Source organism: Nyctereutes procyonoides, unplaced genomic scaffold (genome assembly GCF_905146905.1).
Source record: "Nyctereutes procyonoides isolate TBG_1078 unplaced genomic scaffold, NYPRO_anot_genome, whole genome shotgun sequence".
Taxonomy (NCBI): domain Eukaryota; kingdom Metazoa; phylum Chordata; class Mammalia; order Carnivora; family Canidae; genus Nyctereutes; species Nyctereutes procyonoides.
Window position 1 is genome coordinate 21,864,070 of NW_026575034.1, and position 14,754 is coordinate 21,878,823.

The following is a 14,754-nucleotide window of genomic DNA, read 5'->3' on the forward strand; positions in this document are numbered from 1 at the left end:
GATTCTTTCTTTTGAGGTGAGTTTTTCCTTCTTGTCATTTTGCTCCGTGCAGAGTGGCCAAAAACAAGTTGTACTGGGAAAAGGAGAAAAAGAGAGAAAAAAGAAAAAAGGGGGGGGGGGCTGAAACAAACAGAAAACAAAAAAACAAGGGGGAGTATCCTCTGATTCTATATCGTGTAAATCCCTCGATTTCCCCTGGAACTTTGCAGTGCTACTTGGTCAATAACTTGCTTTTCCCCTGTCCTTCCAGCTGGTCTTATGGGGCAGGGGCCTGCTGTGCTGATTCTCAGGTGTGTGCACCTGGAAAGGAGCTGCCCAGCCCCCTGCCAGGTGCACGGCTCAGTGGGAGCTATTTATCCCTTGAGGCCCCTGCTCAGTCCCAGGCACAGGGTGACACCAGGAGGAACAACAACAGTGGCGGCGGCCAGCTCTCCAGCCCTGGAGTCAGCTCCCGCAGTAACTACCGCAGCTCCCAGTCCATAGATGCTGGGAGGGGGCGGTGCGCTGATCTGCACAGCTCGGGGTCGCCCAGTGTCCTCCCGGCCTCTGCCTGTCTCAGGGGGAGCGCCAGATCTTGGGCTCTGTCCCCAGCGCCCTGGGCTCTGTGGCCTGAGCTGCTGGAATTGTGCTCCCGGGGCCCCGCAGCCCCCTCCCGGGCGGAGCCCATGCCTGAGCTGCCTCCGAGGTGCTCCCGGGCCGCACCATGCATGCGCTGCAGCCGTTTAGGGAGCTCGGCCGCTCTCCCCGGGGCACAGGTGTCTGTTAGTGTCCCAGGGAGCCTGAGAGCATCCCGGCCCTCCTGGGGTCCTGCTACAACTCCCTGCCAGCACCTTTCTGCCTGGGAAGATTGGTGCAGCTCCTGCTTCTCTGGGACGGAGCTTTCCTGTCCTGGGGGCACTCGCTGTGGCCTTAGCCCGGCTCCTCGGGGCCCCTCACCCTGGATGCTTTTTTATTTATTTATTTTTTTCCATCTTCCTACCTTGATAGAAGTGCGAACTCTTCTCACTGTAGCTTTCCAGCTGTTCTCTCTTTAAATCTCAGGCTGAATTCGCAGGTTTTCAGGATGATTTGAAAGTTATCTAGGTAATTTGGTGAGGACAGGTGACTTGGGGACCCTATGCTTCTGCCATCTTGCCCCCTCTCAAGACAACTTCCTTCTAAATTCACTTTTTTACTGTGTGTTTTTGTCATGAAGATGTTTGATTAAAACAAATGTCTTAATCTATTATAATAATTATAAGTTTTTTTTTCCTTTTTAAATCCATTTTGTGGTATTTAAATTGATAACTTTTTTTATGTGTGTGCTTAACCAACCAACTTTGAGTTCCTGTAGTAAATCCCACTTGGTCATAATATATTATCATACAAACCCTTACACACTTTCACACATACACACACACTCACATGCTTATCGAGATTTTTATATAATTAAATCATTTTCTTAATAGATGCATGACAACTATAACTTTACATTCCTTCTTAGATTGCTTATAGTGTTTTTAATATGTATATATCTCATCTATATTTTCAAATGTATGGGATACATTCTTCTTGACATCCTCTTTTTGTTTATTTTGGTAAATGTTTCATATTAGTTTGAGAAATAAAATTATACTTAAACCTGGTGGATGTTGTTTACTGTGCAAGCCAATCAGTTTAAGTTGCTTGTGTTCAGATATTCTAACACTATTTAGATTTTTCTAACTCTGCTCTTTAGCTGCTGAGAGGATATGTTAAAATATCCAACTATGATTTCACTGTGGATTTATCAATTTCCCCTTCTAGTTCTATCCACCTCTTTTGTGAGTATGATTATGTATGCATGTATCTATAATGATATTAAGCACATACAAAGTTAGGTATATTTTCCTGTTGAATTGCTACTGTAAATCATTACAAAATTTTGTACTTTATCACTCCTAATATTTATTGTGTTAAAATCTACTTTGCCTGCTATAGCCACACAAGCTTTCTCTTATATAATATTCTTATATATAATGTATATGTTACATATATTCATAATATGTCTTCTAAAAATAATATACTTTCTTAGGATTTTTTCATTTCATTTTCTTTCACTGAATTGCTTAATCAGCTTATATTAATGTTGTTACTAACATAATTTTTGTCAAGTCTACCATGTTCCTATAGTCTTTTATACCATGTCTCATCTGTTCTTTCCTTTGTTCCTCTTGCCACTTCTGGGCCAATAAAATAGGTGTTACTGTTGTCATTGTATTTTTTCTTTGATGTTAGTTTTGTTGTGCATTCCTATATTTCATTCTGAGCTTCCATCAGATAATCATTATTCTATATTCTGAATAACATACTTAACTTAGTTTTTCTACTCAGTGTTTGTTTATGCGAATAGATATTTGTTTTATCTTCTTTTTTGAAGTATTTTTCATTAGATCAGAATTCTAAGTTGCAAGTGTTTTTGAGGCACTTCAAATATAACATTTCATTGTCTTTTGGCTTCCATTGTTTCTATTGAAAAGTTGATCAGCAGTCTAAAGGCTGTTTCATTAAAGATAGTGTGTAGAGATTATGACTCTGCAAACCCACTCCATGTTCTGAATAAAATATCCCCAATTCCATAAGGGCTTGCATGTGTGTATGTGTGCATGTGAGTAAAGATATCCCATATAATACTATTTGTGGTGACAGTTATATTCACTATTGTGGATATAGGGCAAGCAAGATGGGAATAGAGAAGGACCTATTAACTTTAGTAATATGAAAATCATTTGTGAAATTGACAAAAGCAATTCCAGTGAAAAAATGAGATGAAAGATATTCTGAAGAAAACCAGGAATGGGTAAGAATTATTTCAAGATGTATAAGTAGAGATAATGGGTACTGGTAATCTTTAAATAAATTCTACTATCAAAATTCAGAGAAATAAAATATGAAAAGAGGGTGATTTTTGTGATGAATGTTTATTTATTTTATGCCTTTATAAAATGCAAAATACCAGGGATGCCTGGGTGGCTCAGAGGTTGAGCATCTGCCTTCAGCTCAGGGCATAATCCTGGGGTCCCAGGATCGAGTCCCATATTAGGCTCCCTGCATGGAGCCTGCTTCTCCCTCTGCCTCTCTCTCTCTCTCTTTCTCTCTCTCTCTCTCTCCCTCTCTCTCATAAATAAATAAAATATATTTTTAAAATGAAAAATACTAGAGGTTATGTTTTTAATGGAAATTAATGATCATAAATTACCAGCATCAGAGAGAAGTAATTCTTAGAAGTTGGGCAGGAAAATCCAACTTTGCAATCTCCTTTATGCTATCTGTAACAATGCTGTAAAACTATCATTATTTGTAATCTTTTACTTCATATTAATTTAGAAAGAACTTGAATATTGTACAAAAAATATTTAAGCAATTCTTAAGTCAATTCTCAGATCAAAAGAAGAAAAGTAACTAATGCTCCTCATAGTCCTGTACTTATAGAAATATACATTTACTGTATTTTTTAAATAATGGTCATTCATATTATATTTCATAAATGTAATAACTGTTATTCATAGCTCCTTTCAAACTGCTTATTCTTTGAAAGCCACCTTGAATACAAAAGACAACTTCCCAGTTGGGAAGTAAATAATTACCTTAATGTCTCATGCTAGGACAGACCTTGTCAGGTACAAGGTCAAGTTTCTCAAAGGACCACAGAGGTTTACACCTCATGCAGAGAACATTTGTTCGTTTCATGTTTCAAAAGTTGCTAAGAAAAAAAGACTTTTGTGAGTAATGAGAATATATAATACATTTTTCCAAGGTTAAATTACAGTTATCCATCTGGAAATTCCATTTCCAATTAAAAAAGAAAAGATGATTTGGGTCATCTGCTCCAGAACATTAGTTTCACTTGATTCAATTTTCTGGATAATTGCCCCAGCTTATTATTAGTATTTTTTATTCTTGGGACCTAATATTACTGAGACCTTTCCAGCTGTTCTCTCTTTACAATTAAAGAGAGAACAGAAGACTTAGAGGTAAAAAAACTCACATGGATGGTGATATGGCATGAAAAATTACTTTGGTATTCTGCAGAAAATTTAATGGGAATGAATTATTCATCATCTTTATGTGGAAAAATCATACACCTATTCTCAGAAATTCTCCTGCCTAAACAGACGAAGAGAAACGTTTTTTCCCTTCACATCCCAACTCAGGCAAATATCCCTTTCATATGCTTTGGGATTTGATGTCCTTAGAACCCAAAAGGATCTTTACAACACAGTCTCGTATCTGCTTGGTTTTCACCCCATAGACAACAGGATTCATAGCTGGAGGCAGGAGTAAATAAATATTGGCCACAATGATGTGGCAAGAGGGAGGGATTGTGTGGCCCCCAAAGCGGTGGGAAAAGAAAGAGAAGAAGGCTGGACTGTAGGAGAAAACAATGGCACAGATGTGGGCAGTGCAGGTGCTGAAGGCCTTCTGTCGAGCATCTGCTGAAGAGAGGCTGACCACTGCCCGGAGGATCATGGTGTAAGAGATTGTGATGCACAGGATGTCAAAGCCTCCAATCAGGAGGGCAACTGTCAGACCATAGACGACATTGACCTTGATGTCCCCACAGGATAATTTGGCTACAGACATGTGGTCACAGTAGGTGTGGGGAATTATATTGCCTCTGCAGTAGGGCAGGCGCTTCGTGAGGAAAGTTAAGGGAATGATGAGCAACACCCCTCTGAGAAAGGTAGAGAGCCCAGCCTTTGCAATAACAGAATTGGTGAGGGCAGTAGAATAGTGCAGAGGGTAGCAGATGGCCACATAGCGGTCCAGGGCCATGAGCATGAGAACCCCAGACTCCATCCCTGTGAAAGTATGGACAAAGAACATCTGGACCAGGCATCCATCAAAGCTGATTTCCTTGAAATGGAACCAGAGTATGCTGAGGGCTTTAGGGATTGTACTAGAGCATATGAAAAGGTCAGTTAGGGAAAGCATAGCTAAAAAGTAGTACATGGGCCTGTGCAGGGAGTCCTCATAGCGGATGAGGTAGAGAAGCCCACAATTCTCTACCATGGCCACAATATACATGGAGCAGAATGGGAAGGAAATCCACATGTGCATGTCTTCCAGTCCTGGGATCCCATTAAGAATGAATGAACCTGGAGTCAGGTCTGTTTGGTTCAGCATTAGCATCATCAAGCTAGAATGATCATTAATCATGTTATAGAATTTGTGGGTCCTCCTAGATAGAGATAAATGAAGAAAATATTTGGTCATAGTCACTGACTTAATTTCTTTTGCCTTTTTTCCTCTAGGTACATTTCAATTGGCCAAACAACCAATTTTTCTGACTTCCAGGGAATAGGAGTATAAATATTGTGTTAATCAAATAGATTATTTTATATGTGTATTATTTTTTATTCATTTATCAATATAGACAACAAATACTTTTTTAGTGCTTAATACTTGCCTAGTTTTTTAATAGACAAATGTCATTCACTTATAAAAGACAGTTTGGTTATTATTTTTCTGAAGCTATTTTAGTTAAACTGTATTATTTAAATATTGATGACTACATATATATTCCCAAAAAATAAACATGAAAAATCATGGGACTTTAAATAAATTATATTTTGAAAAAAAAATAGTAATGTCTTTTGCATGTGGACATTAGGAAGTTGGTTTGGGGGATAGAAATAGGAGCCAATCATGAAATACTTAATCAAACTCTTAATAGCAAAATTCTCCTAAGGAAATAGGCTGAGGGTCACCTGATTCTCATATATCATACTGAAAAGTACAGCTGTCAGAATGTTTTAAAAATTATTGAAATATAGTTTAATTACCATTATTTGGAAAACACAAAAGGAACCTCTAAGAATAAAAGCATAATGTAAATGCATAAATCACTGTAAAAATACTAACTAAAAACATTCTCATAAAACAGAGAAAGCAAATGATTCCTAAATACATCAATAAAATGTGAATAAGACAAAGGACAAATAAAATACTTTGTTTTGGACTATTAGGATAAATTATTTAAACTGCCCTATTAAATGGACATAAATCTGTTGATTTTATAAAAATGTATATAAAGAAGTACAGAGGGCCATATGATAAAGAAAACTAAATAACAAAGTAAAATAATGTACAATCCTTAGATAAAATGCACATAAACTTTGGAGCAGACATATTAATTTCAAGTGAAGTAGAAATTAAAGCAAGAAAAAATTGGGTCAGATTTTTTTTGAGAAATTCTAGGTAAAATTTCTAGAATTTAGAGGTAAAATTCTACAGGGGGACTTTAAAATTTATTAAAGTTGATTGTTTTAACAATGATAGTTCTACCCCATCTTTGATAAATATCCATACCTAAATCATGAGCAACACAGAAATCCTGTTATGTAACTTGTTAGTATGTAGTAGGTATTAACATGAAGACTTTCCAAACTAACACTTAAATCTGGTGAAACCTCCAGTTTTGAAATTAATGCCAATGACTGGTTTTAAACTAACATTTCTGCTTTGTTATTAATCTCCAGTTTAGACAAATAGTCAAAGTATGGTAGTCTTGGTTATGTGGAAAATGGGATGTCTAGGTCCTCTAGTACCAAAACTATAACCCTGAATTCATCAGTGTTTTAAATACACTTTAAAAAATTGTTTGCATGGGACACCCAGGTGACTCAACAGTTAAGGCGTTTGCCTTCGGCTCAGGACGTAATCTTGGAGTACCAGGATCCAGTCGCTCACTGGGCTCTCTGCATGGAGCCTGCTCCTCTTTCTGCCCATGTCTCTGCTTTTCTCTTTCTGTGTCTCTTATGACTAAATAAATAAAATCTTTTTAAAAATTGTTTACAAATGAGTTTACAACATAATACACGTCAAAGAACTGTCATATATCATTTACAAAAACACAAATTTAAATGTATATACCACAGGTAAATATATTACAATATTAGGAAGCTAAGTCTTAGGGGTCATGTACTATTATTCTCTCTTAAAAATACATTTAGTCTATAAACTTATAAATTCTTCTCTATTATGATCATGTGTCTGCCTCAGTTTGTATTCTCTGTGCTCTAAATGTTTACCCACTTTTGCTGCTTCACCTTTACTGTAAGCCAATCTTGACAATTCTGGACAATGCTTAATTCTAGGTTTTAATATTTCCTCTATAGTACCTTCTATAAAATAATCTTCTATATGCTTTTTTATAAAGATAACTTTAATAATTTAAGAATGGCTTTATTCTTACAATAAGTTTTATGCTCCATACAGATTCAATCCATTTGCCAAACGCCCTGCTAGTGATATAAGCTTAAACCAAAGTGACACAGTATTAACCTTAAATTTAATCGGTTTTAAAACAAATTTAAAATTGTTTCCCACAGTCTAATTTAATATAATTTTCCAGAGAAATACACTAGTACTCTACTCTAGGGGTATAGGCAGTGTTTCTGGATATTTCTACACCTCTCACTTTACATAAAGTAAAACTTTGATATACCACTCATTGTCAATCCTCATTTCCAGAATTTATAGAGAGTGATCTGTTTTCCCCCCATTATGTCCTAGTCTCAGCCTATGGATAACCAACATTGTGGGTGGAAGCCAATGTCACCAGAAACATCAGAAAACTTTGAGAGACAAGGTTTATGACTTACATGTCCTGGAAATCACATGGCACGTCTGGGGCCACACAGGGAAGTCAAGGCAGGGGTAGGGAAGTGTGTGGGAGCTTGAGGTTCTACTTTCCTTGGGGTTGAGGGTGGGATCTAGGATATCTCAGACTCACTCTTTATCAGTGAATTTAAAACATAAGAATGGGAATTTAAAGCACAGCAAGAGAAAAAAAAATAAGTGGCCCAAATGGTCAATTATCAGAATCACCCAAGATTTGTAAAACAAAGGAGATGCAGGGATTATCCAGTCATATGGCTGGTAATTTATTTCTTTTTTCTTTTCTTTTTTTTTTTTTTTTTTTTTGGCTGGTAATTTGTTTATCTGAGATAGCGTCTTGGAAGTGGGTGCCTCTCTGAAATGGATGCAATAAAAATCAGGCACTTGCATTACAAAAAAGAAAAACCAATTGTTAGGGTTCACACTATGTCCTCCCACCAAACCATTCTGAATTCTTATGACATGACAATAGGTTCCTTCTGGTATGTAAAGCTATATAATATATATTGGCCTAAAATATATTTTGGCTCAAATAAGTATTTCCCTAGTCTAACTCAAGTAAAGTCAGACACTCGTAAGGAAAAAAGAGAAGGCAGGTAGGCAGCAAGAGAAATTTGAACATGGATTCTCATGACCTATAATTGTTCTCTATATATTGCCCATTATTCCCTGACATGAGAGTGGTCCATTCTTGGTTTCCATCACTCCCAAAGCACATATTACTATATGCTTAAAAGAGTTGTTTGTGTAGATGCATGGACATTATGAACACTTAATGAAATTTTTAATGCCAAAGGTGAGGGATAAATATTTCCACCAGCCCCTGCATCATTGTCTTGAATAACCTTCTAACTTGAATCTAGGTCAATAGAATTAAACATTTAAATCTGTGTGGGGGAAAAAAGCAGTTAATATTAACTTTAAATCTTTTTTCCTCCTTATTTCTGTGTCTAAAATGGAAATTATCTTGTCACTACCCCATATACTGTTCTAGTTAAATAAATACCTTAGGTTTTGGAAGGAAAAACAAAGAGATAAATGATATCTGTTCCGATTTTCCAGGAACTTGGTTGTCTAAACATCAGTCTATGGGCAAGTTTTTAACTTCTTGATACGATGACTATTGACTTGAGCCTGAAGGAAAATGAATGTTATATACCCCAAATATCCTAAGGGAACATTTCAAAGCTTCAGAGACACACTTAGTATTGGAATCAAGCTAACCTCCAGGGAGCCCAAATGATAATTGACAAATATCTAAACATGTATCTGTATATACATGTGAATGCGTGTGTGCATATATATATATATATATGAACATGTGTGTGTGCATGTAGATAGATACCTGGATATAGATCAGAAATTAGATATTTTAATAGAACCTAATGATGTCACTATTCTAGAGGTTTGGCTCCATTTCCTATGAAGTTTTGCAAAGACCTCAAGGGAACCAAGTTGGATATTAAGTGAATTATATGAATGATTTACTCACACATTCATTAAATTACTCTTTTAAAATTACTTTTTTAACATGTATTTTCTCTCCATCAAAGAAATGTGTACCAATATGTATTTTTAAATTTATTAACATGTGTATATGCCCAGGGATTGCTTTAATAGAAGTGGAATATTATGGGGCACCTGGGTGATTGAATTTTTCAGCATCTGCCTTTGGCTCAGGTTGTGATCCCAAGGTCCTGGGATGGAGTCCCACATCAAGCTCCCTGATTTGTCCTTCTTTGTTAACCTCCAAAAAAAGGTTGCTAAGACTGTAAAGTGTTTATTAAATAAAGTAATATAATTTATTTAAATATTTTTTTCTGTAATTTGATATACAGGGCTTTTTGATTTAATAAAAATACTGCAATAATGTAATTGTTTGTAAATCATATAAGACACTCTATTATTTAAAACAAATAGAAGGGGATCCCTGGGTGGCTCAGCAGTTTAGCACCTGCCTTCGGCCCAGGGCATGATTCTGGAGTCCGGGGATCAAGTCCCACATCGGGCTCCCTGCATGGAGCCTGCTTCTCCCTCTGCCTGTGTCTCTGCCTCTCTCTCTCTCTCTCTCTCTCTCTCTCTCTCTCTCTCTGTGTGTGTGTGTGTGTCTCATGAATAAATAAATCTTTAAAAAAATAAATAAAATAAAATAAAACAAATAGTTTCCATTCTATCATGCCAAGGACAAGTTAATCTTCAGAACATCTTTACTAATTTTATTGAAGAAATGGATTTGTCAATGACATTTAAATGTATAAGTGCTGTATAGCTAAAGATATTGACTTTGATTTTTTTAATCTCTAACCTTATTATCCTCAGTTTTGAATTTTTTAAATTATTTATTCCCTTTGGACCTCATAGAAGCTTCCTTTTTGAACTAATACGATTTTTTTTTGGAGACCAAGGAAGAAAACATTATTGGCATAGAAGAAAAACTAAGATTGTGTGGTATTGCAGATATCACAACAGAAAGATTCTGGGGCAGATATGGTTAATAATACAGCATGCTGTACTGAAATCCAGTTAGAAAAGACTACCAGTGGTTTTGATGGCAGGTGGTTCACTGGAAATTTTAGCTTGTGATTGAAGTCAGATTATAATGTAGGAAGGAATAGGAGTCAAGAAAACAAAAAAAATAATTAGTTCCAAAAATATTTTCCAGAAACTTGCATAAAAAAATAACTAAGGTCAAGGGAAATTTTTCTATTGGTCAATGTACCAATACATTCAAACAAATTATAGAAATAAATAAAAGAAGTGACTGGTGGTCTGAGCTCTCTTGAGCATATTTTGAGAAGCTTGCTTAATCATAAAGAGGAATTAGTAATAAATGTGTACAGTAGTAAAGGAGGAAACAATGCTTATAGATGTCAAAGTTAATGTGAGGATTAGAATTTGGGGTAGTTTACTTCTAATTGTTATCATTTTTCTTTATGGAATAGAAATAACTGGACTAGGGCAACCATGAAGGGCAAAGGGTACATAAGAAAACTGAAAATGGTAAACACATTTTCAAACTATGCAACAGGTAAAAGCATAGCCACGTAGAAATAGGCTCCTACTTAATATCCAAAATTGTGAGCAAACTATACTTTCAATATGCATGTCTGTATACTTTCTTCGGAACTGCTCCACACTCTGAGGATAGGAACTTAAAACACAGAGTACAGAAGTGTCCCAGAGTGGGGTATAGGGTTTATAAGCTGGCAAGATTATAAACTTGAAGTATAAAATTGAAAGTCAGCTGATGAATTAACTATGGTGTTTAGAATTGTATAAAGTTCTTAAAAATTTATTAAGAATATCTCAATTTGAGGATTAGAATGAAAAATTAATTAAATTAGTATCACCCATGCACTAATAATCCTCCTATAGAATAACATAATGATTTTCTTTCTTTTGAAAAACATATTCAGCATACTTTATTGAATTCTACTATTTAAAACTATCTCTATGTGAAGTATCACAGTCAAAATATTCATATTCTTGGGAAAGGACGTTTTAAAAAGCTAGTCCTTTAGTGTTCAGCTCTCAGGACTGATAATCTCCAAAGGAGAAAGAGCCTATGAATTTCCAGCAGGGCCTTTTACATCTCCTCTACTTGGCATTGTGGATGGTTCTCTTTCTCTTCTAAATAAATGGATGAATGAATGAATGGTTAGGACTTCCTCATCTGATTGGTTCACGTAAGTGACTGTTCTTTGTGTGTTTGGTGATAGAAGTCAATGACCTCTGGGAGGACCTTGTAATAAGGTATTTGGACATTGCTTTTCAGGGAATAATATCCAAGTCATTGAAATTAAGTTGGCTCCCTAGAGGGTGGAGACAATAATATATCTGTAGAATGAATATTCCAAATTTAGAAATGAAGAGCTATTCCTGACCTATCTACTATGCTCTCATCCATAGATGTCTTATTATTCTGTGCCAGAGGATTCTAGGTTTCAATTTCTTTCTCTCCACTTTACTAATATTGTAGGTATTGGTGAGTCTTTCTCTTCTTTTGGCTTCAAGAGCTAATGGAGAAAATATAAGATTTATGCAAAAGCATGTAAGTCCCTGACAGTTCTATTTTCTTTAACTGTGGCTGTATGACCTATATTCTGGTCCTTGCAGATGGGACACATCAGCTCTAGTGTGAAGTATGTAGTTAGAAATCCATGTCTGCTGTATAAGGAGAAGGCCAGAAAATGAGAGAAGTCCTATGATTATCAGAGGCTATTCTAATATAAGTTGGAATAACCTCAATAAGTTATACTTCCCTGGATGGAAGTTAAGGATGCTGAACTAATTTGACCTTCTCTGTGATTTATTATTCTTGGGAATGGTCTAGGAGGTACTGTGAAGGACATTGGTACCTGACTAAGACCTCTTTTCAGTCCCAAATACTGAATATTGTTTAATATTGAGAATCTTTTTTGGACTAAGTCCCTTCTGTACTTCTGGATCACTCTGGTACTTTGAACCCAGTTCCCTACCCCCTTTGAAACACCCTGATAACCCTTTCCCGGATTTCTTTGGTTTTAACTCCATATACCATAGGGTTAAGAGCAGGTGGGAAGAGCAGATAAACATTGGCCAAAAGAATGTGAATATGAAGTGGAACATGGTGGCCAAAGCGATGGGTAAAAAAGGAGAAGAGGGCTGGTGTATAAGAGATTAGGATGACACAGACATGAGAACCACAGGTTCCCAAGGCTTTGGACCGAGCTTCATGGGATGAAAGACGGAGGACAGCCTGTGCAATAAAGACATAGGAAAGACCAATGCAGAATAAGTCAACCCCTATGACCAACAGTGCTGCTGTCAGCCCATACACACGGTTAGGCCTGGTATCTCCACATGCTAGCTTCACAACAGCCATGTGCTCACAGTATGTGTGGGGGATCACATGGCTTTGGCAGAAGCTCAAACGCCCAATGAGGAAGGGACATGGGAGCATGAGCATGGAGCCCCGCACCATAGCTACCACTCCAATTCGGGCAATGATGGTGTCCGTGAGGATAGTAGCATAACGGAGTGGGTGACAAATGGCCACATAGCGATCAAAGGCCATGGCCAGAAGCACAGTAGACTCCATCATGCAGAAGGCATGAATGAAGAACATCTGTGCCAGGCAGGCAGAGGCAGAGATGTGTCCAGCTCCACACCAGAGGATGGCCAATAGCTTGGGAACTGTGGAGAAGGAGGCAGCCAAGTCAATGGTAGAGAGCATGCAGAGGAACAAATATACAGGCTTGTGCAGGGCTGGTTCAGTGGCAACAACAACCAGGATGGTAATGTTGCCCACAATTGTGGCTGTGCCCAGGCAGCACACGGGGAGTGAGAGCCACAGGTGAAATTGTTCCAGACCTGGGATGCCCAGGAGGAAAAAAACAGAAGGGTCCAGATTAGTGTGGTTAGGAGACTGGACAAAAGCTCTAGGCATCTTCTCTAGTCAGAAACCACCACTCAGTATCACATCACCTGGAAAGACAAACACAGAAGAGAGATATGAATGAGCCTTGACTGACACTTACTTGCTATATAATGTTAGATAAGTGTTATCAAGTATAAGTGTTATCAAGTATAAATGGGAAAACTAAAAGTAATGTCCCCCAGAGTTGTTAAGAGAATTGTATTGGTTAATATTTGTACAGAGCTTTGAGTAGTACTTGGTACATAATACTTGTCAAATAAAATAAATGAATGTGAAAAAATGATTCAACCAAGCATCTCAAGAAATCAGAATTGTCTTCCAGCTAAAATCTTTTGTTGTCAAAGAAAGATAGGAACTTTGTTCATTCTTCCCAGGAATATAACACACACACACACACACACACACACACACACACACACACACTCGTACTCTTTTCTGAAGTACAGGTAGAGATACGATGGGACTTGTATCAGTCCAGACTGACTTTGTGTCATACCAGAACACAAACTGCTAATGCAGTTCATGGATGGAGTTGGATATTTTTCTTGCTTTTCAATTTAGAATGGATTATGGTTTGGGCCCCAGTGCCTGGAAACTATTTCTGATTTTATTATTATCATAGTTGTTTCCACTCTTTCCACTAACCAAGAGAAATTTTTACATATTCCTGAACAAGCTACATTTGCAATTTTATAGGATGCTCCACCCACTCTCACATGCCTAGTTTTCACTTCCCAAGATGTTCAAGTTAACCCTTCTTGGACTTCATCCAATTCCTGAAATAAAAACTTCCAACCTTTTACAGTCCACTCTTGAGTTAATCCTTCATTCACATTCTACCTGTGTTTCTTGATGATTTCAAAGAAAGGATGTAGCCAAATTCTCAATTTCATTCTTCCACAATGTCAAGCAGTGATTTTGTAACTACTTTGACTTGTGTCTGAATGGCAATGTCTCATCTCTTGTTGAGGAAAAATCTTATACTACTCTCCATTATCCCACCTTTCCCATACCTCCCCTACCCAAGAGGACGCAGCCTATAGTGGGGAGTACTTAAACTCAAAGGAATTATGCAGAACATGTGAAACCATGATGGTAATGAGATAGAAACCCCAAAGATACAGATGCAATGAAACGCCGGGACACCTGCACCTCGATGTTTCTAGCAGCAATGTCCACAATAGCCAAACTGTGGAAGGAGCCTTGGTGTCCATCGAAAGATGAATGGATAAAGAAGATGTGGTCTATGTATACAATGGAATATTCCTCAGCCATTAGAAACGACAAATACCCACCATTTGCTTCGATGTGGATGGAACTGGAAGGTATTATGCTGAGTGAAGTAAGTCAATCGGAGAAGGACAAACAGTGTATGTTCTCATTCATTGGGGGAATATAAATAATAGTGAAAGGGAATAGAAGGGAAGGGAGAAGAAATGTGTGGGAAATATCAGAAAGGGACAGAGAACATGAAGACTCCTAACTCTGGGAAACGAACTAGGGGTGGTGGAAGTGGAGGAGGGCGGGGTGTGGGGGTGAATGGGTGACGGGCACTGAGGGGGCACTTGACGGGATGAGCACTGGGTGTTATTCTGTATGTTGGTAAATTGAACACCAATAAAAAATAAATTTATTTAAAAAAATAAAACAATGAAATAAAAAAAAGAAACAAAAATATAGTCATTAAGATAAAA

General features: G+C 37.3%; 2 protein-coding genes across 2 annotated transcripts; both read right to left on the reverse strand.

The window, feature by feature from the left end:
- Nucleotides 1-4,185: 4,185 nt before the first annotated feature.
- LOC129505092 (olfactory receptor 52N4-like) lies at nucleotides 4,186-5,151 on the reverse strand. Its single transcript, XM_055318031.1, has one exon. It carries the CDS (start codon nucleotides 5,149-5,151, stop codon nucleotides 4,186-4,188), a length of 966 nt encoding a protein of 321 aa, XP_055174006.1.
- Nucleotides 5,152-12,115: 6,964 nt separating this feature from the next.
- LOC129504851 (olfactory receptor 52P1) lies at nucleotides 12,116-13,069 on the reverse strand. Its single transcript, XM_055317731.1, has one exon. It carries the CDS (start codon nucleotides 13,067-13,069, stop codon nucleotides 12,116-12,118), a length of 954 nt encoding a protein of 317 aa, XP_055173706.1.
- Between the last annotated feature and the right edge of the window lie 1,685 nt (nucleotides 13,070-14,754).

Bases quoted from the DNA above. Each gene is read 5' to 3' on its own strand.
- LOC129505092 (XM_055318031.1), bottom strand. From the start codon at position 5,151: ATGCTAATGCTGAACCAAACAGACCTGACTCCAGGTTCATTCATTCTT.
- LOC129504851 (XM_055317731.1), bottom strand. From the start codon at position 13,069: ATGCCTAGAGCTTTTGTCCAGTCTCCTAACCACACTAATCTGGACCCT.